Raw genomic sequence first — 27,949 nt, 5'->3', positions numbered from 1 at the left:
ACAGGCATTAAGAAATTAAATAACTGTTACCAACTTCCTACTGACAGTTTTCCTCCAAATTTTTAGAAAAATAAATAATTTCCTTCAAATTAATCTTTTATCTCTTATGATTACAATTTGTTGCATATATTTTTGGTCTTCAAAGTCACTTTTTACTATATCAATCCACCTAGATCTTGGTCTTCCTCTTAGCCTTTTTCCTACTCTCCTGGTGAAGACTTTAAACGGTTATCTCCATGAAGTTCAAAAACTCATTGCAGGAGGCCTACAGACATTATTCACAAATATACCTATCATACTTCCCACCATGCATCCAAAATATGACCATAAGTGACACAAACAAACTAGGTATTCAAACGGTGCCTATCATACCTTTCCTTAAATTGATTCACTGACGAAGCAGCACTGAAAACCACTTGAAATGAGTGGAATGGGATGCCACTCATTCACCACTCTAAAAGCAAAACATCTAAACCTCACATCCTGCTAACTGGAACTTACTTCCAGTGGTGACTTCTTGTTCTTTCCCCCCAACATATACTGAAAACTTTCTCCCACCTCCATTCTATAAAACTTTTTAGCAGCTTGAATATTTCTGTCATATCTCATCTCTTCCTTCTGTTTGCTCATTTTTATAACCAATCTTCAACTATTCTCGTATGGAACATTTCACTGAACTGTGACTGTGCCTTGTACTGTTCATTAGCTTGTGATCACACTTTACCTTATGTTCCCTCCACAAAAATTTCTTCTTTTGCAACTCATGCTTGATAATGCCACTTATCCATTTAACTCCATCTTTTTTTTTAATTCTCTGCAGTCTGATACTGCTACTTTCAAATACTGTTGAATTATTTTTCTTGCCTCACTGACATCCTTTCCTTGCACTATATCATGCCATCGCACTACTCTGAGTTTGACATAATCTCCGGATCTGTAATTCCACAATATACCTATTCTTGACCGAGACTTCAACATGATTATTCTCTCCATTTGATGGTAAAATGGCCCTGGATATGTACAAATTCTATGATGTTCTCACCCAATCCAACACTTTTTGATACACAAGGTCCCTCCAACATGTTGTCTCAAATAATTGTCTCTCAGTAGCTGTATAAATTCTATTCCTCTTCCCTCCACATGACCTCTTCCGTTTTAACCTATATCCTTATAATTAAAGTCACCATAATAATTACCCTGCTCTTACTCATGAGTCTTACTCATTGATCTGCTGATGCATATGATATAAATCTACTCTTTCTTGATAAGAAAGAGTAGATTTTGATAAAACAAGAATTTCTTTTGTCAAGAATTTCTTGCTTTATCAGAAACAAAGGGGTTGAGTTCGTTGCTTTATTGAATATGATGTGGCCCAAATGTAAGAGAGCTAAGCTATGTGTAAAAGTAGCTTACCAAAAAAGTCATGGAAAGACTTTGGTAAGAATATGGAAAATAAATAACCAGGAAGGTGACAAAATGTTCTGGAGACTATTGAAGAAGCTTGGAAATGGAGGAAAGAGTACTGTAAAAGGAATCAAATATGATAAAGGCAACATGAAAGCTGAATATAAGACTATCCTAGATTGGCTGGAGTAATTACTTTGAAAGAGTGTTAAACAAACCAACCAGTCACAGAACAGTAATAGAAAATTTCCAGGAGGAATGCAAAGAGGAGTACATATCAATACTTGAGGTAGAAAAAGCTGTGAAAAACTTGAAATGTGGAAAGGCAACTGGAATAGATTATATTCGACCAGAAATGCTAAGTATGGAGGTATAAAAGTTGGATGATTGGAGTAGAGCTCTCATAGCACCCATCTATAAAAAAGGTAATAAAACTAAATGCGAGAATTACATAGAAATTTCTCTTAGTGTTCCAGGTAAGATTTATGCAAGCATACCTGAAAAGAAGTTGAGAAAGATTGTGGAAGAGAAACCACGATTTCTCTTCAAGATTTCACCACGATTTCTCAACAATAGTTGAGAAATCGTGGTGAAAGGATCTGTACTTAAGTTTGGTAGATCTGGACAAAGGTGCTCAGAGAAAAGCTTTACAAAACACTACAATTATATGGGGTAAATGGAGCATTATACAGAGCAATACATATTTAAGTTGTCAGTCAGTGGCTGATTTGTATTTATTTTTATTTCTTGTATTTGCTTCATTTCAATCTAGAATTGAAGCAAATACAAGAAAATGGTTTCATGCAAAATCAGGGGAGGGGGGGTAACACAAGGATTCACATATCTCCACTCCTGTTCATCTATATGGATCACATTATGAAAGAAAGTGGCATTAAGCCTGCTATTGGAATTAGAACTATTAAAATTTTTCAGAATTGGAGATCTTAAACTTAATTCTTTGCTTCATGCAGATGATGTTGTGCGCCTAAACACATCTAGTGCAAGTCTCTAAGATTCGCTAACTGAAAAGAATAACAACTATAACAAATTTGGTATGAAAATCAGCAATAAAAAGACCAAAACTCTGAAAATAGGCAGGAGCATAGAAAACTTTAGCTGCATTCTGAATGGAGATCCTATAAAACAAGTAAAATATTTCAGCTATTTAGGTACAGTTCTTAGTGAAGATGGTAAATTAAATATGGAAATAGACAACAGAATAAGCAAAGCTTTTATAGTGGGTAGTCAGCTTAATAAATTTATATGGAATAAAAGAGAAATTAGTCAAAACACCAAACTAGCAGTATACAAAACAGTGTGCAAACCAATTTTAAATTATGGATCTGAGTTGGGTTAGAAATAAAGCACTTGATCAGAGACCAGTGACCACAGATATGAGGGTTCTAAGAAAAACTAACTGATGGCATCAAGCAGAATCATATTAAAAATGAAGATATTAGAAAGGAACTTGACATTATTAGCATCCAAGAATGTGTCAGCAGAGCTAATCTAAAGTGATATGGCCACTTAAATCAAATTGGTGAAGAAAGGTTAGCAAAACAAATGTTTGATGCCAAGATGGCAGAAAAGAGACCCAGAGGAAAACCAAGGTCTAGGTGGATTGATTCAGTCAGAAGTGCCTTTGAAGCACAATGTTAGATATGACAATATTGGAGTGTTCACAAGTTTTTTTATTGATTTGGAGGAAAATTATTGATAGGAGATTAATAATAATGTAAATTTAATCATTTAGTGCTGTCTCTTTCTTTTAATGTTACACGGTGATCAGCATTCATATTTAAGAATTTAGGGATACAAAACACACGTGTTGAAATGATTATTTTACTAATTATTAATAAACTAACAGTTGACGTTTCGATCCCTGTATTGAGGTCATCATCAGAAGGATACATGTGTATAGAAACCAAGCTACATGCTGTTGCACTCTAATAAAGGTAAATTAAAACTACGTTGTTAACTAATCTTTTTCTTAGCCTGAACCTCTAGTGATAAAAATAAATTAAATAAAAAAATTATATATATATATATATATATATTTTTTTTTTTTTTTCATAATTCATTTTTACTCGGTTGGAAATGTTATTAAAAAGCTTTAATGACTAATACCGAGAGATAAAAAGATGACATGGTGTATTTGAAAAGATACTACTAGTTTACTAGTTTCATTAAATTGATCAACATCTTCAGGTATCACAATCAAAGAAATATATAAAGAATTACAGAGACTTAAAATTGCATTAACAGAACAAGTACAAAAAGACAGTAACGTGTTTGAAAACAAAATGCGAGCTTGAGTTCCAAAGAAATGTAGACTATGCGCTATCGCAAGTGCGCCAATACTGAACAGAGGCAATGTGTGCATCAGAGAGATTGAAACTTAGGCTGTTGTTGATATGAGAAGAATCTAGAGAAATTTCTCTAGATTCCACAATCTTTCTCTCAAGCTCATCATAGCACACATGGATGTTAGAAGTTTGAGTCCAGTTCACAATGTGTTGGCGGCCTTCGTCTGAGTTAACTGAAAAGAGAACGTGGCTATAGAGAGCGCTGGCTCTAGTCCTGTTATAGGAGATATCTCTACGGTGTTCTTCCAAACGTAGAAGGATGGATTTAGCAGTCTGGCCATAGTATGGCTTTCTACAATCACATAAAATCTTGTACACTCCTGGAAACTGAGTTGGAAGATGTTTCTCTTTAGGTTTACTAAGTATTGAATGAAGTTTTGGGAGCGTAGTGAAGCAAGTTCTGAAGTTAAACTTCTTGAGAATTTTTGCCAGTTTTGGTGAAAGAGAGCTGATGTAAGGCAAAGATATGAAGGCTCTGGGGGAAGAGGGATCTTCAGAAGTAGTTCAGTGACTGGGGGAAAGATTTGTCAATTTCTTAGGAGAGAAACCATTATTAATAAAAGTTTTTTTAAGAAAAAGGAGTTCATTTTCAATTTCTGCTTCTTCTGTAAGTAAAGATTTTATATATATATATATATATATATATATAAAATAAATAAATTAAAAAAAAATGAAAACTACAATAAACTCTGCTAATGTCCTCACGTACTAAGATTCTTTTGGAATTGTACAGTTCATATTGTTATACTAAGCTTTTATTCTTCTGGATTTGTACAGTTCAGGTTGCTATTGAATGTTCCGAGAAAAAAAAAAAAACACTTCACAAGTCTTCTTGTATTGAGATTTTTCTTTGTGGTTGCTATGAAGATTGCAGATGGGTCCTCCACATTCTTGGAATTAGACCATCATTTTTATTCAGATTTGGATCATGTTTGAGCATTTCACATGCCTCTTTGAATTTCCTCTCGAACCAGTTTTTGCTGCGGTGTAGGGACTTGGTACCTTTCCAATCAATTCTGTGGTATGTTTTGGAGTGCTTGGTCAGAAAGGCCGGTTTTTCCAAAATGGAGGTATTTAATATGTCGTTTGTGTTAATCCTTCCTGATTGGGATGGTTCGCCCTGTTTCCCCTATGTATTGTATGTTACATGCGCATTGTATTTTGTAAACTCCTGGGTGGGCTAGGTGTGGCAAAGGATCCTTGGAAGAACTGAGTAGGTGTCTTAATTTTGCCGAGGGTTTAAAGGTTGTTTTGATGTTGTATTTGTGTAGTGTTCTGTCTATTTTTTCGGAAATGCCTCTAACATGGTATGGCAATAGCATTCTTGAAATCTTTTTGGTTTTTAGTGGTATCTCTGTGTAGGATTTTGTGGATGGTTTTTTTACTGTATCCATTTTCTATAAAGGTATGGTTGATGATCTCGTATTCCTGGTTAAGAGCCTGTTCATTTGAACAGATAGTTTGAGCTCTGTGTTTAAGGGTGCTTATGACCCCTAGTTTTTGTGTTGGGTGGTGATAAGAAGTTTTGTGTATGTACTGGCCTCTGTGTGTAGGTTTGCGGTAGACTGAGAAGGTGAGACAGCCTGAGGGAAGATGTGTGTCTAGGAACGGAAGAGAGTTGTTTTTTTCTATTTCAATGGTGAATTGGTAGAAATTCACCATTGAAATGTTCAGGTGGCTTAGGAATGTATTTAGTGTTTCGCGGCCGTGGGGCCAAATGGCGAAAATATCGTCAACGTATCTGAGCCAAATTTTGGGCTTTAGGCACGCCGACTCTAGAGCTCGTTGCTCAAAGTCTTCCATATAAAAGTTAGCTATTGGGAGGGAAGTGGTGAGCCCATGGCTGTACCCTCTTTTTGAAGGTAAAAATTGTTTTGCCACACGAAATACCTGGAGCGGAGTATGTGGGCAAAGAGGGCCATGATGTCGTGTGGAAATACCTTCTGTAAGAGCAAGATAGTATCATTGATTGGGACATTGGTGAAAAGGGAAATTATATCACACCTGAATAATAGATCTTGATCGTTAAGTGTAATGTTTTTAATTTTATTTATGAAATGTGTATTTTTTATGTAGGAAGGGGAATGACCTACCAGTTCCTTGAGTGTGGCCGCTAGCTTTTTGACTAAGTGGTAATTCGGGCTGTCGATTCCTTCCACTATCAGATGTAGTGGTGTGTCTGTTTTGTGTACTTTTGGCAGGCCATAAATTCTGGGCGCGCTGGCATACTGAGGTGTTAGTTTTTTAATTGTTTCTTCTGGCCACGCCATTTTTATTCAGATCCAAATCTGAATAAAAATGATGGTTTAACCATTCCAAGAATGTGGAGGACCCATCTGCAACCTTCATAGCAACCACAAAAAAAATCTCAATACAAGAAAACTTGTGAAATGTTTTTTTTTTTTTTTTTTTTTCTTTCTTTCGGAACATTCAATAGCAACCTGAACTGTACAAATCCAGAAGGAAAAAATCTTAGTATAACAATATGAACTGTACAATTCCAGAAGAATCTTAGTATGTGAGGACTTTAGCAGAGTTTATTGTAGTTTTCATTTATTTATTTATTTTATTTTATTTTATATATATATATATATATAATTTTTTTATTTTATTTATTTTTTTTATCACAAGAGGTCAGGGGCTAAGAGAAAGATTAGTTAACAACATAGTTTTAATTTACCTTTATTAGAGTGCAACAGCATGTAGCTTGGTTCCTATACACATGTATCCTTCTGATGATGACCTCGATACAGGGGTCGAAACATCAACTGTTAGTTTATTAATAATTAGTAAAATAATCATTTCAACGTGCATGTGTTTTGTGTCCCTAAATTCTTAAATATGAATTTAGTGCTGTCATTGTAACTTGAGCCCCTTCATGGTACATATCAGAAAATTTATGATGTGGCCTAAGATTGTTGGCATTAGTGAAATCTGGCTATCCGAATCAGATATGGTGGCTGGGATTGAGTTTAATGGGTATACTATTTAAGGAATGACAGAGGACATTACGACAGGTTGGAGGAATACTACTAATATCAGACAACTTAAGTCCAGTTAGGGTAGAAATGCAGGAAAACAATGATGGTAACAATGTCCCATGTAGCAGTGCATTTGAGACTATCTGAAAAGCTAAAAAATGAAATATATGGTTGTGTGTGGCTACAGACCTGGCTGCTCAGTTACATGGGATGAAAAAATGCATTCACCAATTTAGCCTTGTGGGTACTGAATGAGTGATCATTATGGGTGATTTTAATTATCCAAACATTGATTTGGGGTGGAAGAGAAATCTGACAATAAGAATGAAGAGGAATTTATTGAATTGTTGCAAGACAACTTTCTCAAGCAGCATATATGAAAGAGGGAACTAGTGATCATGCTGTGCTTTCTTGGGTTTAACCATTCCAAGATTGTATTGATGTTCAAATTAGAAAAGGTTACATGCTGAACTACAAAGCTGGAAATTATGTTCGACTTAGGAGAATACTACCTTTTGGTCCAATAGTATCAGTCATTGAATGAAAAAAAAAATGTCAGTAATGCATGGAAATCTTTGAAAAGGTACTTAAATTAGGCAATGTCTGAATGTATCTGTAATGTTCAAAGAATAAATAGGTTGGGAGTGAAATGAATGTGCAACCTCATTAAGCAAGAGATCCCCAAGAAGAAAATGATGTGGAAAGAATATCATGCAAATAAGAGTGAGAGGAGTTATGAAATATATAAAGCTCGGCCAGAAAAGTAATGAAGTATTGTGCAGAAATCTAAATAGGTATGAAAAAAAAATTGGCTATGCAACCTAAAGGCAGTCCAAAAGAATTTTATCATTGTGCTGCAACCAAAAGAAAGAATGAATGTGGAAGAATAACTATTGAATGCAGATGATACTCTAGTGTCAGAAGCTAATGAGATTGTTCAATTAATAAATGTTCACTTTGCTAACATATAACAACCATGTGTATGTGACATGGTGCATAGTGCTACATTGGATAAAGAGTTCAAGGTGCATGAAAATGAGGTTGAAGCACTGCTACATAACCTGGATAACAATTTCAATAGGAACAGATGGAATATCAGCACATTTGCTAAAGGAATGTTCAAGCGAATTGGCTAGGCCTTTCACATGTTTGTATAAATTGAGTCTCAGCTCAGGAATGGAAGGAATGTATGATAGTTCCATTTTAGAGTTGTGCAAAATTGATCTGTCTAACTACTGACCTGTCATTATCTCTGGTGTGGTAGTGAAGATTTTAGAGAAGTTGGTAAGACTCACATACAGAAATGGGTTTACAAACAAGCTATACTTTGCAAGCAGCAGCATGGGTTGACTAAAGGAAGGTCATGATTTAGCAATTTGCTCATATTTTATAACAATGTTATGGCCGAGTTGGATAAAGGGAATGGATACACCACGATAATGTTCGATTTTGTTAATACATTTAATATGATACCACACGAAAGGCTGTTGCATAAACTGGAGAATATGGGATTGGAATATAAACTTTTGGCTTGGATCAGTGGATATTTGACAGATATCAAAAAGTGGTATACAGTGGGCGTGAATCTGCCAGATTTAAGGTGACCAGCAATGTACCTCAGGGTTTAGGCTGTGGGCCATTGTTGTTCGGTCTGTACATTAATGACATTAGGAAGGGTCTAACAGATGTGCAGTTGTTTGCTGATGATGTGAAGATAGGCAGGCAATTGGGGATTCTACTGGTATCCAGCACTTACAAAAATGATTTAAATAGGTTGGAAATTTGGACAAATGAAAATGGCTGTCAGTTTAATGTTAGTAAGTGTAAAGTTATACATTTTGGCTTGATGAGATTTCTAGCAGCATATATTATATTAGTAGGGTTATACTACAAGAAACTGATGAGGCTAAGGATCTTGGCATAATGGTGGATAGGAATTTGAAGTTCAAAGGTCACATACAGACTGGTTAACAGGAGAAAGAGGGATGATATGATAGAGGAGGTCTGTAAACTTCTGAATGGATGTTATAGGATATCATGTGATGAAATTTTTTGTTATATGGAAGGTGGGGTGAAAACATGGTGGCTTCCATGGAAGTTACATTTGTTTGCAGTCAAGAAAGAGTAAGAGCTAGATTTTTTTTTTCATAGAGCAGTGAATGAGTGGAATAATTTTCCTTTATGGGGTAATGAGTACATCTACTGCGAATGATTATGAGATAAGATATGACAGCTGATTTGGGTGATTTATAGCCTCTCTTGATCAGTCATTGACTTCCTGGAGTGAGGCCTCAGATAATAATAATAATAATTATTATTATCATCATCAACATCTGAGGTCGCAGTCACAAGTGAATGTCTTTTTTGTTTCTTTTTTTTTTTTATGTAATTCAAAATTAAACCTCGTGATTTTTCAGGCTTCCCAAATAAAATAGTTTTGCTGTCACAATAATAGCTATAATTGCTCATTCAAAGAGGATAAAGATTTTGAAAATATGATCAATTATTATATATTAGATAATTCTTTATGTACTGCTCAAAATTATATTAAATTTTTCTTTGAGTTTGTATTAAACATTCATGTTATTATAAGTTAACAGAATTGTAGATATTACAAGTTTTTTTTATTATTATTATTTATTTTTTTAAGATGCAGCACCAGTCAAGATTTGTACTTTCTGGTTATATATTTCCCCTTGGGTGTTATTCTTCTTGTTCTCCGTCTGATAGTAGGATTACTAATTTGGCCTCTTGCTTCTGCTTTACCAAAACTTTCCTCACTAAGATGGTAAATTATCATTAAATTTGAGAAATATTATGATTAAGCATGTTTTTTTTGGAATCATGTGTCAAGTGAAGAAGCATGCAGTGTTCAGATATAGATGTTTATATTTGCCATTCAATTTCTTTATCCATGACTTTTACTGTAAGAGCTAGTTCTTTCAGATTACTCATTTATTTGAAATAATTTTTAAATGGTTTTGTGATGTAGTAGTTAACACCTTGAGAAAGAGCTGTTTGTGATTGTTGTTTTAGAACTAGTTATGTCATAAGGTTTTATAGAATTAACTATAACACAAGGATAGGAGTGAATGCTAATATGCAGAGGTGACGTATTTCAATCTGAAAATTACATGTCATCATCAGTGTCAATAGACAGTTGAATACAAAGTAGAACTCGAAGGATTAATTTAAAAGAGTGAGAGCCACATGATGTTATACATAAAACAGCATAAGGAAATATTGTATTATTAATTAATTATCCTGGTGTTTCTTGGTGTTTAGACTAATACATTGATTCTCCAGCATCATCTTAAGGAAATTGACAACATAAACTAGAAATAACAAAAAAAAAAAAAAAAAATTAATTATTACTTCCTATATTTTGCCAAAGTTAAATTGGCATCTTCAGAGATTAATATGTTGGCATTAAACATGTGCACGCAGTCACACTTCAGTAATGAAGATGAAAGGAGAGATACAGGATGACCTAAAGTCCTATAATTATGCCATCTATTGGCTTTGGTTTTGGTTGTTGGATTGACTGTCTGCCAATGAGGTTTTCCCATATGAGAGGCAATTTGATACAACAATATTTGTTTTGGTTGGATAATTGGTAAGAGCTATCTCAGATTTGAGGAAAAGCCTCTCAAATTTAAATTTGCTTCAGTGGAGTAAGGTGGCTTTTTTTTTTTTTTTTTTTTTCAATGGATCCTGTTCCGGGTATCCATGGTCTGCTAATCCTGAGTGGTCATAGTGGTGGAAACATGTAATCCTGGTGCTCAGATATATGGATGTTTTCCTATTTGGCCATAGTATGAACAGCTGCAGGGTACCTGGTACACTCCAGGTAAGTGCAGAGGTTGTAGCTAGTCTTTGGGTGGGCAGATAAGAGTAGCTAGCTTTCTGTGTGGTTTATAACTGATCACAAGATTGTGCTTTTCTGAGATGCCATGAATATAAGGGATGATGATGGATTTGCTGTAATCTGTTTGAAAGGGAAGGAGGGAGGAAACAGTGCAGCTGCAGGGTACCTGGTACACTCCAGGTAAGTGCAGAGGTTGTAGCTAGTCTTTGGGTGGGTGGATAAGAGTAGCTAGCTTTCTGTGTAGTTTATAAGTGATCACATAATTGTGCTTTTCTGAGATACCATGAATATAAGGGATGATGATGGATTTGCTGTAATCTGTTTGGAAGGGAAAGATGCTGTGGGTATGTAGTGTTAAAATTCTTTTTTATCTGGTGGGAGGTGTAGCCATTGGCCAAAAAGGTGTCTTTTATGTGGGTGAGCTCTGTGTTGAGTGCAAAGTCATCTGAGCAAATTAATTTTTCCTGGTGGACTAAGATTTTTACAATTCAAAATTGTTGGGGGAGGTGATGTGACTGTTGATGGATGTAATTATTCTTGTGTGTGTGGGTTTTCTGTAGACTGTGAAGGTCAGAAATCCATGTGGTTGTCTTGTAACTAGAGTGTCTAGAAAGGGCAAATTGTTGTTACTCTCTATTTCTGTTGTGATTTGGATCCATGGATGTTGGCTGTTCAAATGGAATAAAAACATGTGTAAGGTGTCCTAGCCATATGGCTAAACTGAAGACATAATCCGCATAGGATAGAAAACTTGATGTGCCGGTTGTCCAAAGTAAGAAAGGTGACAGTCACAAGGGACTTGGTAGGCACCAGGACGAGCATTTAGAAGATGGAAACCATGATGATAGTTTATTGAATGGAATAAATATTGCTACGAGATTATACTTATTAAGAATTCCAAGGATTGATTCCAAGATGCCAGAAATGTACCACTTCGTGTTATTTGAGCTTGGATTATAATAGGAATCAAAAACATTGTGTGGCCCATTCTGAAAAGCCATTGGGATTCATATATCATTTGATGTTTTAAAGTTCTTGCCGTAGTTGTTGCACTGTCGAATACGTAATGTGAGAACAACGTAATAGTTTTGATAATTCCAGTCCTCTGAGAGGGATGGTGAACAGATTGTTATTTAATACAGCATTCAGTAAAAGTAAGTTTCTGATAAATGAAATTAGTTCATCTTACACCGACTGTCAGGACTGGACATCCAGTGAAATAAAGAATGCAAGAACATCAGTAAAACACCAGTCATACATCATCAATGGGAAATATGAGAAATCTAGCCTTGCACAACGTGGGGTACATACTGACCACAATATCCTATGGTGGTCTGAAATGCGTTTGCTCCATTGTTTTCGCTATAAGTTCAAACATTTATTTAAAGAAAATGCTGAAGTCTTACTCCATCGTTCGAACTTGAATTTGCTTTTCACTCTTGAAGATATAAGAGTTTTATTCTAATCTTGCATCATTAAGTTTTTAAATTAATAATACAATTAATAATTCAATGTTTCCTCAGTTATTCCATTGTACTGTTTTATGTATGACATCATGTGGTTCTCACTGTTTTAAATAATCCATTGTTCAAATTCTACTTTGTATTCAACTGCTTATTGCCACTGATGATGACCTGTAATATTTGGGTCAAAATGAATAGCCTCTGATGTTGGAAGTTTATTTTGCACTTTATTAGACTATAATAAATTTGGTTTAATCCTCTATCCAAGTGTAAGCAAACAAAGTTTGCGCCTGAAAATATCTTCAGGACTGAGGTAATGTGGTGCATCCCTAGGCAACTCACAGCAAAGGTGGACCAAGCTCTCATCACTCCTTGTCTCAGTATCTCCCAACAAATTTTGCGCCTGAAAGCCTGCCTATGGCAGATACTGAGACAAGGAGTGATGAGAGCTTGGTCCACCTTTGCTGCAAGTTGCCTAGGGATGCACCACCTTACCTCAGTCCTGAAGATATTTTCAGGCGCAAACTTTGTTTGCTTACACTTGGATAAAGGATTAAACTAAATTTATTATAGAATAGCCTCTGAATAAATAGGATTTACCCCTTTCCTTGTGTGCTCTTGTGTTAATTCAAAAAAAAAAAAAAATTGTGAATCTTTTTAGCATTGAACAAACGATTCTCAATAGGAATATTTCCTGCAAAATGGCATGAAAGCATCTATGTTTGCATGTTATGCTTAAAGCATTTATTTATTGACAATTGTTTTTTTTTTTTTTTTCCTTTTTGCAATAATCAAAACCTATTATTATATAGCAAATAATTCTTAAATTTTTTATATCATAAAAATGCCATAATAGCTTCCCAGTAAAGCACAAAAATTTCAGTATTGTTTTTCTTAAATCAGTGCAGATTACTTATGTTCTGACATGTTTACATTAATTTATTATTATTTTTGTAGACTTTTTTGACTGTTTCATAACCATTTTCAATACAGTTGTAAGAGATAAATACAAAAATGAGCAACAACTGAAATGAAAGCACATGACATATGTGCTATCAACTGCAGGAGGATAACTATCTACATTGTTAGAGTTCAAGGAATAAAATAAAATTTAAATAATTAATTACAATTGTTATAAAACACGTGAGTGAGGAGTATTATTTAGGATAACTTCAAAATTGAGAAAGTTTAAGGCATTCATTTTTGTTGAAGTTAGGATTGTGAATGTGTGCTTCACAGCTTTCTTATATAATCTTTTCAGAAGAAAATAACTTTTGTGTAGGACTTTGGCACAGGAGTGAATGCTGGTCTTGAAATTCACACTTGCTCTTGTTATCATTCAGGGAGTGAGAGGTGTGATTGAAGTCTGATTAGCAGAATAATGAATTACTGACCATTTAAAACTATATATTTAGAAATTTATGTACATTTAATCATACAAATACAACATTTATTTTGCAAATGATATTCTATCTTTTTCAATTTAGCTATTTCAATACAAATTCTACCCTACGGTTCTTCTTTATGAACTGGTCAATAACAGCGTCATAAAAAGTTGACTGTAACTTAATTTTCCAAAGCAACACGCACAGTTGTAAAGGCTAGACAAAGCTAAAGATACTTTCACTACGTATGGCCTGTGTTTAAGACAACGAGAAGGGAGCGGAAATGGCTATGCACGCGCATGAAATCACAGTGCTGTAGTGAGGATCTGGAAACTCATACAACCGAGCAAGCCAAGGTGGCTTTGACTAGATGAGCAAGCATCGGAATCGATATACAATGCAAAGCTCGGTTATTGCCACGCAAGCTTAAGATGTCTTCTGTTATTATGGACAGAATGACAAGTCTGTCCATAATAACACAGGTCACAACAACAAGGGATTATTATGTCCAGGATGAGAGAGAGGATATTTGTCTTTTAGAGTGACGAGGAAAGTATTTAGTTTATGAACTGAAAATGACTTGTAGGTGAATTTGGCAAAAAAAAAGTCTTGCAGTTTTCTCTGATTGTCCTTTAACATATAGAACAAATTCTAGAAACTTCTTCTTGAGGAGGATTAAGATGAAGGCCATAATTATTTTATTGATTGTTTTTGTCTTATAACCATTGAAGATGAAGGTATCTCTGCTAATAGACAGTTCGTTGTTTAAAAGAGAATCAGTTGTAGAAATTTATTAGCTCTGTCAACTAATGATTTAACCACACCATATTTCTGACAGGAGTGATTATGTGAAGCAGTATTAATATATTTGTCAGTATGAGTTGGTTTCTGTATACAAAAAAACTACAGACTGCCATTAGGTTGATGAGGAACAAGAATGTCCAGAAAAGGAAGACTGTTATCTTCTACTGCAAGTGTAAATTTAATTATTGGGTTTACTGAATTTTCTCAAGAAACTCATGGAGATTGTTTTGACCATCAAGAATATATTTTACTTCCGGTGATGTCACATCCGTTTGCGAAGGGAGACGTGCCTGCTCACGCATTAATGCGTCCGCTGCAGTCTCCCATATACTACCATGGTAACAAACTGCCCGTTGGAAGGGAAAGAGTCAGATTTTCAAAATGGATTAATTCCAAAACCAGTAACAAGCCAGAATTTTATTGAGTTGCGCTGTTACCACTAAAAGGTAAGAAATTGCTAATTTTGAAACTTCAAGGGGAGTTGAAGAATGGGAAATTTTAGTCTTTACTTCAAGAGTTCAATAAATCTGGTTTAGCTAGCCATGCCTTGTCTACTAAGCATAGAATTTGTATTAAGGCTAAACTGCTTGAAAAAAAACTAATGATATAAGTTTAATGGAGTGAAACAGCACTAGGAATGATTAAAAATAGTATTTAGTTATCACTAGGAGTGATAACTAAAGAGAAGTGCTACCATTATCCTCAATGACAGTAAATACAATAAGAAAATAGATATCATTCTTAGAGACCACTCCATTTAAGAAAAATGGAGACAGACATTTAGATTATGATTTAAATCACAGATCAAGAAATTAAAAAGCCTACTCAAAAAAAGTTTCTTCCTGACCTCCTGATAGCTCAAAAAACTCAAACCCTTCAGTTGCCATCCCCTCTGGTTTATGGCTCTTTATGAAACCTAGTTGGCCGAATGGTCAGTATATTTGCGAAGTGGATATACTGGAATTATACTTCATTTGAACCACAACCAACAGGCTGCAGGTTCAAATGAAGCCGAAGTTTCATTTGAACCTAGAAAGTTTCAAATGAAAATAAAAAAATATATATATATATAATGGAAAATAAAAATTCTTATCCCACCCACAATAATAATATATTATAGTGGATATTAAATCCAACATCATTTCAAAGCCGAATACAGAAACTACAAAAGTTTCGTGTGAAAATTGACCAGAGAGATTGTGGGAATACACAGCCGCCATACTACAAGTTGCCTTAGCTGAACCTAATAGAAAAAACACCCATATATTGCCTTCTATTGGTCCATTTTGATAGGTTTCACTAGTCTGAAAACTATTTGAAAGTCATTGGACTAGGCAGAAACCTAAGAGAGCAAAAACTCTCAGTACTTGGGAACTTTGAAGCATCAGAGAGGTGTATTTTCCATAAGTGAACTCTTGGTCGGGCGTAAAGTATTCACTATAAAGAGCCAAAGGCTTCATTTTAGCGATGTAAAATTATATAAATTAAGTGGATATTAAATCCAACTTCATACGCCTCTCCAATGCTTCAAGTTCCCTATTACTGGGAGTTTTTGCTCTCTTAGGTTTCTGGCTAGTCTCTGATGAAGACCAATGAGTTTGAAACAGCTGTCAGATTAGTGAAACCTATCAAAATGGACCAGTAGAAGGCAGGTGCTTTTAGCATTAGTGCTTTTCCTATTAGGTTCGACTGGGGCAACTCGTAGTATGGTGGCAGTGTATTCCCGCAAGCTCTCTGGTCTTTTCGCACGAAACTTTTATAGTTTCTGTATTCAGCGCTGAAATGATGTTGGATTTAATATCTGCTTAATTTATATAATTTTGCATTGTTGAAATGAAGCCTTTGACTCTTTATTTTAGTAAATATACTATAGTTTTCCAAAAACTTTTCAAAATACCTCAAGTATTGATATGTACTCTTAGTTGCATTCCTCTTGAATAATTTAATGCTAATTTCATTTGACAATCTTTTGAAGTGATTACTCAAAACATCCAAAATATGTTTATTTTCAGTTTTGATGTCACCCTTTTCTCTGATTTCTGAACTGCTGTATTTATTTTATGTTGCTCTCGCCCACAAAAAAAGTTATTTGCAAATCTGTACTATGTTTATACTGTGGGTGGGTTAAGGATGTTTTCCTCTCTTTTTTATCAATTTTAGATATATATATATATATATATATGTGTGTATGTATATATATATGTGTATGTATATATTTAATTTATTTACATAGTCCAGAAACCAAACGTTGAAGTTTAGAGACCAAACATTGAACTTTTTTAAGCCACTTCAGGCCTCCAATAAGTGGAGCAATGAAATTGTCCTTGCTTGATAAGTTGTGGGTTGTCAAATTAACTCCAAATCAGAATTAAATGGCTAGTGGGACTAAATTCTATGTCCAAATTAGAAATAAAAATTAATGAACGGCTTCTCAGTGCCATTCTCAAAAAAACACAAAAAAATCTCAACAGTATCAAAAATATTCCAAATAATAATACCCCCCCCCCCCCAAAAAAAAAAAATCCAACAACACATCAGAATCCCATGCAATAAAACATTTCCAAATTGACTTTACTAACATTTGAGGTCTAAATTTCAATATCAGTGATGTGCATCACCACCTACAGACGTCCAAACCTGATATGTTATTCATTACTGAATGTCAGTTGGCATCCTGTGCAATAGCATCTCACATTAGTTTTCCTCATTATGCCTTTTGTAGGAAGGGCAGAATTTGCACATCTGTGAGGTCTGATATCCCATGGCCAAAGTTCATTGAACCTGGAATCTCCTTTATGAGCTGCTTTTTCTTAAGATTTCCCTACCTCACTTTGTTACTTTCATTTGCTGCCTCTATCATTCTCTTACTTTCAATAACTTCACTGACCTATTTGACTATTTATCTCTGAAATTTGATCATGTACTGTCTAATTATCCTGACAACATAATTCTTTTTTGGTGATTTCAACTTTCACAATCCTGACAGGTTTCCTTCCTCCAGCTGTACAGATTAAATCATGATATATCATATACAAGAGAGATAAACCAAGGGGTCTGACAGGGATGTCCCCTCTCAGCAACTCTTTTTAATATCTACTTAAATGAAATAATAATAAAATGGAGTAAAAATTTACATCATGGAATTAAACTTTCACCTACAGTTAACTTGAACACTCTCTTCTTTGCAGATGACCAAATAATAATTACAAATTCTGAAGATAACTTACAGAAAGCTATTTTAAATCTAAATGAGATATCCAAAGATTATGGTATGATAATATCAACAGAAAAATCAAAAACTATGGCCTTTAAAGGACAAGATCCAGCAAGAACTAAAATAGTAATAGATAACAAGATCTTAGAACAGGCGAATTCATTTAACTACCTAGGATGTATGATCACATATGAAAATGAAAACGATATAAACATAAAAATTGCAAAATATTTAAAAATAACAGGGGTAATTAACTCTATATTTAAACCAAACCTAGTTCAAAAACAAACCAGACTAAAAGTATACAATACATTAGCCCTACCGGTCTTAATGTATGGAAGCGAAATCTGGACAATAAAACAAAAAGATAAACAAAGATTAACAACAGCAGAAATGAAGTTTATGAGAAAAACTGCAAAGTATACCCTATTTGATCACAAAAGAAACGAAGATATTATGAAAGAATTAAACCAAGAACCAGTAATTGAAAAAATTAAAAAATATAAACATAGATGGATGGAACACGTTCAAAGAATGAAAACAGAAAGATTACCAAAACAAGCCTTAAAGTACAAGCCATTAAGAAAAAGAAAACCAGGACGTCCTCTTAAACGATTCAACGATGACTTCTAAGGCTGGAACAGGCCATACTAGGCCTAAATCCTTGATACGTATGATGATGAGCTTTACAGATACAGCTGGAAAAGAAGCTGAACTGTTTGGTATCAGTAATGACTTAACACAAATTGTTCACCAATCTACCAGAATTCCTGGTAATCCTCATCATTCTCCCAACACTTGAACCTTTTCTAAACTAGCTCTATTTTGAAGTGCACTGTACATGTTTTCTCTTTCCTTGGCAAATCAGACCATAACTTTGTTCATATCACCTTTTCTACAGATCATCCTTCTCTCAGTTGTTCTCAGCCTTGTATCCTGTGGCTCTGCAGTGGTGCAAACTCAGATGACCTTCAGGACTCCTCATTTCCATAGTCTGATTATTGCTTCTGATCTTAGCACCTACTCTGATTTAGTAATAAAAATTATTCTTGCTGAGAAAAGTGCTTTTGTCCCCTGTTCCAATCAAAATTCCCAATCCTTATCTGAACTCTGGTTTTCTAACAGTTGTGCTAAAGCAGTCCAAGCTAAAATGTCAGCATTTGACCAAAGGCTCAAGTCGAAAACTCTAGCCTCTGGCTTAGCTTACACTGCAACTGGTAACAGCTGAAAAAAAAAAAGCAATAAATCCAAAGCAAGATTTTGTAAAGGCCAGATGTACTATGCTTGTTCATGTCTCATGTTCAAATGGCAGTTGAACCTTCTGGTCCTTTGCCAATGTCTGGACAATACAATGGCAACATTTCCTAAGGATAAGGCAGATCTCCCACCATTCTGCAAAATATCCACAACTTGAATATGCCTCCTATGAAATTTTACCAAACAGACATTAGAAAAATACCGAACCTTGATATCAATAAGTCTCCTGGCCCTGATGGTATTTGTAATTCCCCAGTTATACTAACAATTTGTGCTCCAGAACTCGTGCCCATCTTGTATAGTCTTTTCAAGCTGCCATACTCATCTGATATTTATCTAGCAGCTTGGAAGCAAGCCTTTATCCTGCTTGTCCCCAAAAATGGAGATAAAAGTCAGTCATCCATCTATCATCCTATTGCTTTGACCTCAGTATCCAAACTAATGGAAAAGGTCATCAACTGCCAACTGCTTCGCTACTTGGAGACTCACTAACTACTTGGTGATTACCAGTATGGATTCTGCCATTCTCGTTCCACAGCAGATCTCCTGTCCATGGCCTTCTTACCAAGTTACCTCTCTGGTTGTGTACGTTGTGATCATGGCAGATATTTCCTTTTACTAAATTTTTCAAGATGTTTTTGTTCCCTGTGGCTTTTGCTTTGACTTACACTCTTCCTCCTTTACATCAATGATCTTTCTCTGAAATACAATGCTATTCATAGCTTTGCTGACAAGAGTGCTCTCCACTCTTTCTTATTTTCTAAACCTTGTAATTATTGCTTCAAGATCCTCTTAAACCTGGTGAATTTCAATGCACCATAACACAACCCTGCCATTTCCAGAATCCTCCTCCCCTCACTTTTGACAATATTCTGCTTGCCAACCAGCATCCATTTTCTCTTCTTTGGTTAACTTTCACATCTGACCTATTCTGGCATAAGCATGTTAGGTCCATAGTTTCTGCAGCATTCTAAAAGCTTGGTATTCTCTTTCATTCCAAACAGTACTTCTCTTCTACTCGACTTCTGACAATTTATAAAGCTAAAAATCCATCAGCCATTGGAATACTTACTGTCTACACATTTGTGCTGGTGTCCCTGATGTTTCTCAGAATACTTCATTGTATTAAAAAGCAGGCAATTCACTTAACACTGATGACCTCTCACTCCAGCTGATTTCTCATAGACACTGTTGATACATTGTCTTTTTTTTTTGTTGTTGTTTTTTAGGTGTTCAAAGGATGCTGCTTCACTGAACTGCTCACTGTCATCCTTTCATGTTTCTTTGTTTCTTAAGAACAACTGCTGGTCAGAACCCTTTATACAATTGAACTACAAACTAATGGAACCAACTTCTCATCCTCTGCTCTTATTCCCTATACCTCTGCTCTTTGGAACAAGAGCTTTTCCCTCTCATACCGTTCTACTCAATGATTATAATCCTCAGGTATTCAAGAAACACATCAACAAATTTCTTTCTAGCCTATTTCCCACAGGTGGCAGCCATGTCATAGGTGTTGGGACCTTCATGTGTGGTGATATATATATGTTCAATAATTTTAATGGCTTAAACCACCAAGATAATTAAAAATAAAGTTTAATAAGGACACAAATAGTTTTGTTAGTAAGCCAACTTCATCAGGTGTCAAAGTACGAAGGTATATACAAAAAAATACCAACAGAAGCATTACGCACTAACCACCACAGAACTATAAAAACTGTAGTTAAGTTTAAATTGGCATCCGTGCTTCAGTTCTAGCTACGTTTACACACGTGTCTGTGATCTCATGAGAACACCAGCACTGAACAGCAGAGCTATGCGAATCTGGCAAATTGTAGCTGTTCATGTGGGTAGAATCATCAGGATACGCCTTTCAAGTTCATCATAACATTTGTGAATATTAGAAGTTTGATTCAAGTCTATTTGGTTGGCGGCCTTCATCAGATTTACAGAGAACAAGATGTGGCTGGCGAGGGCACCAGCTCGAATTCTATTATAAGAGATGTCTCTTTTGTGCTCTTCAAGACGGAGAAAGATTGATTTATCAGTTTGTCCATAGTAAGCTTTACTACAACTACAAATAATTCTGTATACTCCGGAACTGAAGATGGTGATGTTTTTCTTTAGGCTGACTAAGGATAGATCGAAGTTTTGGTAAAGTAGAGAAGCACGTTTTGATGTTGAACTTTTCAAACTTCTAGCCAGTTTGGGGGAGAGGGAACTTGGTTTACATTAGTTCCCTCTCCCCCAAACTGGCTAGAATTTTAAAAAAGTCCAACATCAAAACGTGCTTCTCTACTTTACCAAAACTCCGATCTATCCTCAGTCAGTCTAAAGAAAAACATCACCATCTTCAGTTCCTAAGAGATACAGAATTATTTGTAGTTGTGGTAAACCTTACTATGGACAAACTGATAAATCTATCTTGAAGAAACTTGAAAGATGTCAAAAGAAATCGCCCTCATTTCTACCCACATGAATAGCAACCTCAGCTACAATTTGCCAGATTCACATAGCTCTGCTGTTCAGTGCTGTCATTCTTGCGAGATCACACATGCATATAAATGTAGCTAGAACTGAAGCGCAGACTCCAATTTAAAACTTAACTACAGTTTTTGATAGCTCTGTTGTTGTTAGTGTGTAATGTTTCTGTCAGTCTTTTTTGTATATACCTTTGTACTTTGATACCCGATGATGTTGGCTTACCAACGAAACTAGTTGTCGTTTAAGTAATTAAAATTATTTAACATGTTCATAAACCAAGTTAGTCTGCATACAAATATATATTTATTTATTTATTTATATATATGTAGAAAGTTTTTTACCTTGGGTGTAATATACGTTAAAGATACCAAGGTATTTTAAATATAAATAAACCTGGTTTTACTCCATTTCCCAAGTAAGCAAACAGACAAGTCAGTCAAGTTTGCACCTGCAAGTAGGGGTGACCCTCTACGTAGTGCAAGTCTAGGCAACTCGTGGTAAAGGTGGAATAAGCTCTGATCACTATTCTTAATATTTATTCTTAATGCAAAGCACATCTCCTGGAGGAGATGTATGATGCTATGTATTAAAGGCAAGGGGCCACTACCCAGACCGTCAGCTCCCACTGACGAGACCTCAATAAAGGTCGAAACCGATCTGGGTAGTGGCCCCTTGCCTTTAATACATAGCATCATACATCTCCTCCAGAAGATGTGCTGTGCATTAGGGGTAAATATTAAGATTAGTGATCAGCGCTTATTCCACCTTTACCACAAGTTGCCTAGACTTGCGCTACGTACGGGGTCACCCCTACTTGCAGGTGCAAATTTGACTGAATTGTCTGTTTGCTTACTTAGGAAATGGAATAAAACCAGGTTTATTTATATTTAAAATAGCTTGGTATCTTTAATGTATATTATACCCAAGGTAAAAAACTTATATCTATTTCTCATCCTAAGATTTTTATTTAATAAGGTCAAAAGCACCTTATCGTAACTTGTTTTGGTAAAATACTTATAAGCTCTGTATTATACTTAAATCTTAGTATTTCTAAGCCTGGCTCCCACTGACGAGGCCTTAATAAAGGTTGAAACCGGTTTGGGTAGTGACCCCCCCAACCGGCCACGACGTCTATAGACGTTGAGATAAATCTGGATACGAAGCTCTAAAACCCATTGAATAACATGGATAAGAAGTGCAATTTGGTGTCACTATTTCATCCACATTGGCTGGTAGGAAGGTTACTACATAGCATCATACATCTCTTCCAGGAGATGTGCTTTGCATTAAGGGTAAATATTAAGAATAGTAATCAGAGCTTATTCCACCTTTACCATGAGTTGCCTAAGACTTGCACTACTTGCAGGCGCAAACTTGACTTTCTTGTCTTTTTGCTTGCTTGGGAAATGGATTAAAACCAGGTTTATATTTAAAATAGCTTGGTATCTTTAATGTATATTATACCCAAGGTATTATACTTAAATCTTATGTAAAATTACAGGAATAGTTAATGCAGTGTTAAAACTTTCTACATCTATCTCTCATCGTGAGATTTTTATTTAATAAGGTCAAAGCACCTTATGGTAACTTGTTTTGGTAAAATATTTATAAGCTCTGTATTACTTAAACCTTGGTATTTCTAAGCCTGGCTCCCACTGATAAGACCTCAATAAAGGTCGAAACCGGTCTGGGTAGTGGCCCCTTGCCTTTAATGCATAGCATCATACATCTCCTCAAGGAGATGCGCTTTGCATTAAGGGTAAATATTAAGAATAGTGATCAGAGCTTATTCCACCTTTACCACGAGTTGCCTAAGACTTGCAATATGTGCGGGTCACCCAGACTTGCACTACTTGCAGGTGCAAACTTGACTGACTTGTCTGTTTGCTTACTTGGGAAATGGAGTAAAACCAGGTTTATTTATATTTAAAATAGCTTGGTATCTTTAACACACACACATATATATATATATATATATATATATATCGGTGGCGTCGCGTGATCATTTCGGTTGGGTGTGCTGTCATGTTTTCCAGGAAGGGGGGAGGTTGGAGACATAATTGCATCAATAAATTTTTATAATTATTGATTTAATTAAATAATTACTTCAGTAAACGTCTTTAGCTTTTTTTATGTAATTATTTGTCGATGAAAACTATAAATATGTTATTTTAATTTTGCATCGATTTTAATGATCTTTAATTCTTGAGGAAAAAAAAGTATTCAGAATCGATAGTTTTTAGCAGAATTTCATATATTAAAAAATTGACCGGCATATTTTATTAAATATCAACTAATTAATTAATCCTAAATTAAATTATTTCAGTTTAAAAACAAAAAAATCATAAAACTAACAAGTGAAATAATATTAAATTACATACCTTTTAAAAATGTATTTTTTGTTTAAATTTGTTTCACTATAAATTTACAATTCACACTTCACTCTGTAACTTACTAGACAGAGGGCAAACTAATCGGTCACTGTTCACAAACGAAAAAGATGAACTCAAAACAGGAACACCTGTTTTATTACTGCAATAAATCACGTGTTCTATGGCTACCCCACAAGCAAACAAAGTTTGCACGTGAAGTAACTTCACGACTGGGCAACTTGTATATAAAGACTAATGACTTCACATCACTTGCCTTAGTCTTTGTGATGAGAGAATAAAGGTGAAACTAGTCTGTGTAGTGACCCTTCCCCGAATGCATAGCATTATTAGTCATTAGTCTGTATATACAAGTTGCTCAGTCATGAATTTACTTCATGTGTAAATTTTGTTTGCTTACACTTGGATAAAGGATTAAACCAAGAATAACCAAGTGGAAAAATTTTCAACAGAGAACATTGTTTTGAATAACTATGAAACTGTAAACTTGAAATTAAAACCTCTGTTTCGAGGGTGGGTACAGGTACCACAGGGTGGCTGCAGATATAGCATGTACCTAAACTTGCTAGTGATGAATCAGGAAGCTTCCGGGTTTTCTTGAAAGGCCAAGAATACCTAATATAGCCCACTAGGGGGCACCATCGGGACTCTAGGAAAAACAGTAGTTTCCTCGCTTCGACCTCATTTGCTGTTTTTAGTGTCTGCATACACGTGTCTTAATCTTATGTTTCCATGAAGATGGCAACGTGACGTTGCCGAAATATAGGAAGTATATATTAAAGATTATTTTAATTTATTTTCCAGTATAAGTTGTGAATTCCTTAAGTTATTTAGTAATAATTAAAGACTGTAGTTTAGAGGCATATTGCAAGTGTTGCAAAGACTGCACATTGTAGTGCCTCTATGATGAGGTGGTTATCACTGTATAAAGCATTGGTTAGACCACACTTGGACTAGTGTGCTCAGATTTGTCCACCTGGTTTTCATTTATGTGGAAACATTGGAAAATATGGTCCAGAGACGAGTAACTTGAGACAATATCAGGACTGGAATGTTGGCTGTGTAGAGAGGTTGAAGAAATTTGGATTGCAGTTTGGTGGAGAGGAGGAAAAGGGGTGATATGATAGAGATAGTGAAGGGATTTTGTTGGATTAATCCAGAGAGGATTATAAAAAGAGAGAAGGCGAGAGGGGGAAGAACCAGAGGTAATCCATGGAAGTCATGTAAGAGTGTGGTGAAGGAGGGGTGTAGGGAGTAGATTTTTTACATGGAGAATTGTGAGTGGAACACATTACAGGAATAGTTAATGCAGTGTTAAGATTCAGTATGATAAATATCTTGTCATTTGAACTTCCCGTGATGAGTTTGTTAACTCCATGGAAGGTGTAATAATACACACACGCATGCACAAAATGATAGCTGAAGTGAATATGCAATGAAATTTTAAGCTTGGTTAGATATGCAAATGATATAGTATTACTTGCAGAAATGAAGATGACCTTGAAGGTTATTTAAATTACAACAGATATGCAGCAATTTTAATGTGGAAATATCAGCAGAGGAAGCAAAAATGACAGTAATTGTAAAAGTACCTTTACAATAAATTGTAACTAAACAAATATTAGAAGGAAATGTAATTTAACACCTAGGAATAATAGTGAAAATACAGGGTGATCCAAAAGTGGTGCAAATCAAAGTTGAAGCTGAGCTCCATCGAAGTGTTTCAATTCTAATTATTCATTTTGCCTATAGATAGCACTGTAGGATTTGGCTACTATTGTGTAATTATCCATATCATGTGTCAGGTATCAGGCTTCCATTGTGTAGTTGTGTTTATGAGGAAAGCAAAAGGCCACCCTACTTTCCCAGGAGCAGCAAGTTATTGTGCTTGTCATTCTTATGCAAATGTTGTGGAGGAGTTTCATCAGAAGTATCCCGACTCTGTTATTCCTCAAAATTTGACAATTAAGAGATTAATCAAACGCTTTTGGAAAATGATCAGTTGCTAAGCAGTGGCATGGAAGACCTTCCATTCTGACTGAGGCTAAAGTGACTGTGATACATGACTTGTTGCAATGTTCATCTTCAAAGAGTCTTAGAAAACTTTGGGCACAGACAGGTATACCATGTGGCAATACTTGGAGAGCCTGAATAAGGAAAAACATGTGCACTTTATGTGGTTTCGATCATTTGTTAAAGAAAATGGAGTTCACAAGCCTGGACAATGTTTTCTTCAGCGACAAAGCGTGGTTTCATCGGTGGGATATTCAAAACATTGTGGATGTTTGTGAAAGCATTTAGGTGCATAGCTGAATGAACAGAATTTGGTCATTGGAAAATCCTCATGTTTTCCATGAAAACGCCCTTACGTTCTCTGAGCATCGAGTGCAGTATCACACCGTCGCATTGTCATGCCCATTTTCTTTGAGGTGACATTGAACAGTGCACTATATCAAGACATTATCACCCAGTTCGTGACTTTCCCTGATCTCAAAGAACGTGATTGCTGTTTTCAGCAAGACGGTGCCACTTGCCATACATCGAATGAAGCATTGCAATTTTTGCAAAAGTTTTTTGATGATAGACTGATTTCTGAAGGACTTTGGCTCCAAAGTTTGCCAGATTTGTTACTTCCAGATTTTTTCTTATGGGGTTATCTGAAAGGTAAGGTTATACACCTTACCTTTCAGATTATTTTTATACACAAAATAATTCTTACACAATTGATGAACTGATGACAAATATCACTGAAGCAGTCACTAATTCCATGCTTAGAAGAGTTACCTCCAATTTGGTAAAAAGATCTGTATCTGCATTCAGGAACAAGATGGCCAATTTGAACATTTGCTTTAGTAATGTTATTTATTTTTGCCTTTGTAAAGATAGTTATAAGCTTTGTTCATAGCAATTTAGTTTTATAAAGTTTGTTACTAATATTGCAAAAGTTTATTTTATGATGTGCGTGACTTTTTGATCACCCTGTGTAACAGGCAGAAGTAAAACAGCAAACCCTGTAGACTAATAGAATTTTAGGTTGTTTGAATTCATCAATATGACAAAATAATGCAACAGAAGTAAGAATCAGGTCTCACTGATGTTAATATATGCATATGAAACAAGAATAAAAACATCAAAAATACAACAGATAAATATAATGTGTAAAATGAAAATGTTAAAAATAGTTAAACAAGATTTGGTAGAATAAAAAAAAATGAAAAGATTTATAAAGAATATCAGCTGCAACCACTAAGCGAATTGATAAAATCATTTCACTTAGTGGTTGCAGTTGACTACTAAGCTGCAACCAGTTCCAGCAATTGAAGTCACTGGATAAGGAAAAACATGTTGTGCACTGTATGTGGTTTTGATCACTATATATAAATATATTAAACTCTTAAGTCAAATCCAATGGTATCATTTCTGTGCTAAAGAAAATTCGCTATAACAAATTAGGACCCATAGTAGTTCACTAGGGTGTCTATTGTGTAAAAGATATGTCTTAACAAGAATATAGAAGATTAAATATGATATTGCAAAATCTTGTGGAGATAGAATACTAAGAAATGGAGGAAAGGGTACCACAAAAAAGGAATCAAACAAAATAAAAGTGATATAAAAACTGAAGCTAATCTGAAACTAATTTTTTTGCAAAGTAGACAAGCTTGCTAGAAAACGTGTGAGCTGGCATACACATCATGAGATAACCCACAGTATTATAGATGTTTGTGAAAACGTTTAGGTGCATAGCTGATTTTTGTTACTTGGTGAGACCACCACTTGCTTATTAGAAACTAGAAGACTTGAAAAAGAAAAGTACCATGGTTGGTCTCAAGAGCAGGGATTCCAATCCCCCTTCCATGGTACTGAATGTATTGTAAGGTTTACAGCCTTATTTAGTTGAGATTAATTAAAAAAAAAAAAGGAGTGGTGGATAAAACTACTTGAAAATAGAGAATGCATTTAATGTCTGTATTTCATTACTGAGTAGGAAAAATGCCAGTCACTTAAGGTTGAAGCTGGGTAACTGATAGACTCCCATGTAGGTAACATTATAATATAAGCAGGGCTCCACAAATTATGCAAACTCCTGGATGCCAGGGGGAAAATGTACTATCTCAAGATTCCCTACTCTCCATTTTTTAATATGTCCCAATAAGTCAATAGGAGTTGTATAAAGTAATTAGTGGTTCTGTATAGTTTGGAGAACATTCTCTCTTTCTTGAATAAAATAATAGCAAGAACAGTAAAAATATTGATTTATATTTTTCAAAATAAATAAATAAAAACATTGTTACATATTCTTCTATATTTTCTTAAAGTTAAAAAAAAAAAT

General features: G+C 35.0%; 1 protein-coding gene across 2 annotated transcripts in view; it reads left to right on the top strand.

Annotated features, from left to right (window-relative positions):
- Positions 1-27,949, top strand: part of LOC150092339 (lipid droplet-regulating VLDL assembly factor AUP1-like) — a 168,862-nt gene that overhangs the window by 9,567 nt on the left and 131,346 nt on the right. The window contains exon 2 of one of the 2 annotated variants that reach the window (XM_090415036.1): positions 9,402-9,539. In XM_090415036.1, the coding sequence (XP_090271162.1) occupies positions 9,402-9,539 (138 nt within the window). Of the gene's footprint in view, positions 1-9,400; positions 9,540-27,949 lie in introns of those variants that run through there. The other variant, XM_090415037.1, reaches the window with a different exon arrangement.

Source organism: Typopeltis vanoorti, chromosome 26 (genome assembly GCF_054136105.1).
Source record: "Typopeltis vanoorti isolate ZY-2024b chromosome 26, IOZ_Tvanoo_1.0, whole genome shotgun sequence".
NCBI lineage: Eukaryota > Metazoa > Arthropoda > Arachnida > Uropygi > Thelyphonidae > Typopeltis > Typopeltis vanoorti.
Note: the sequence above shows the minus strand (reverse complement) of the source record. Positions and strands in the feature narration are given on the sequence as shown.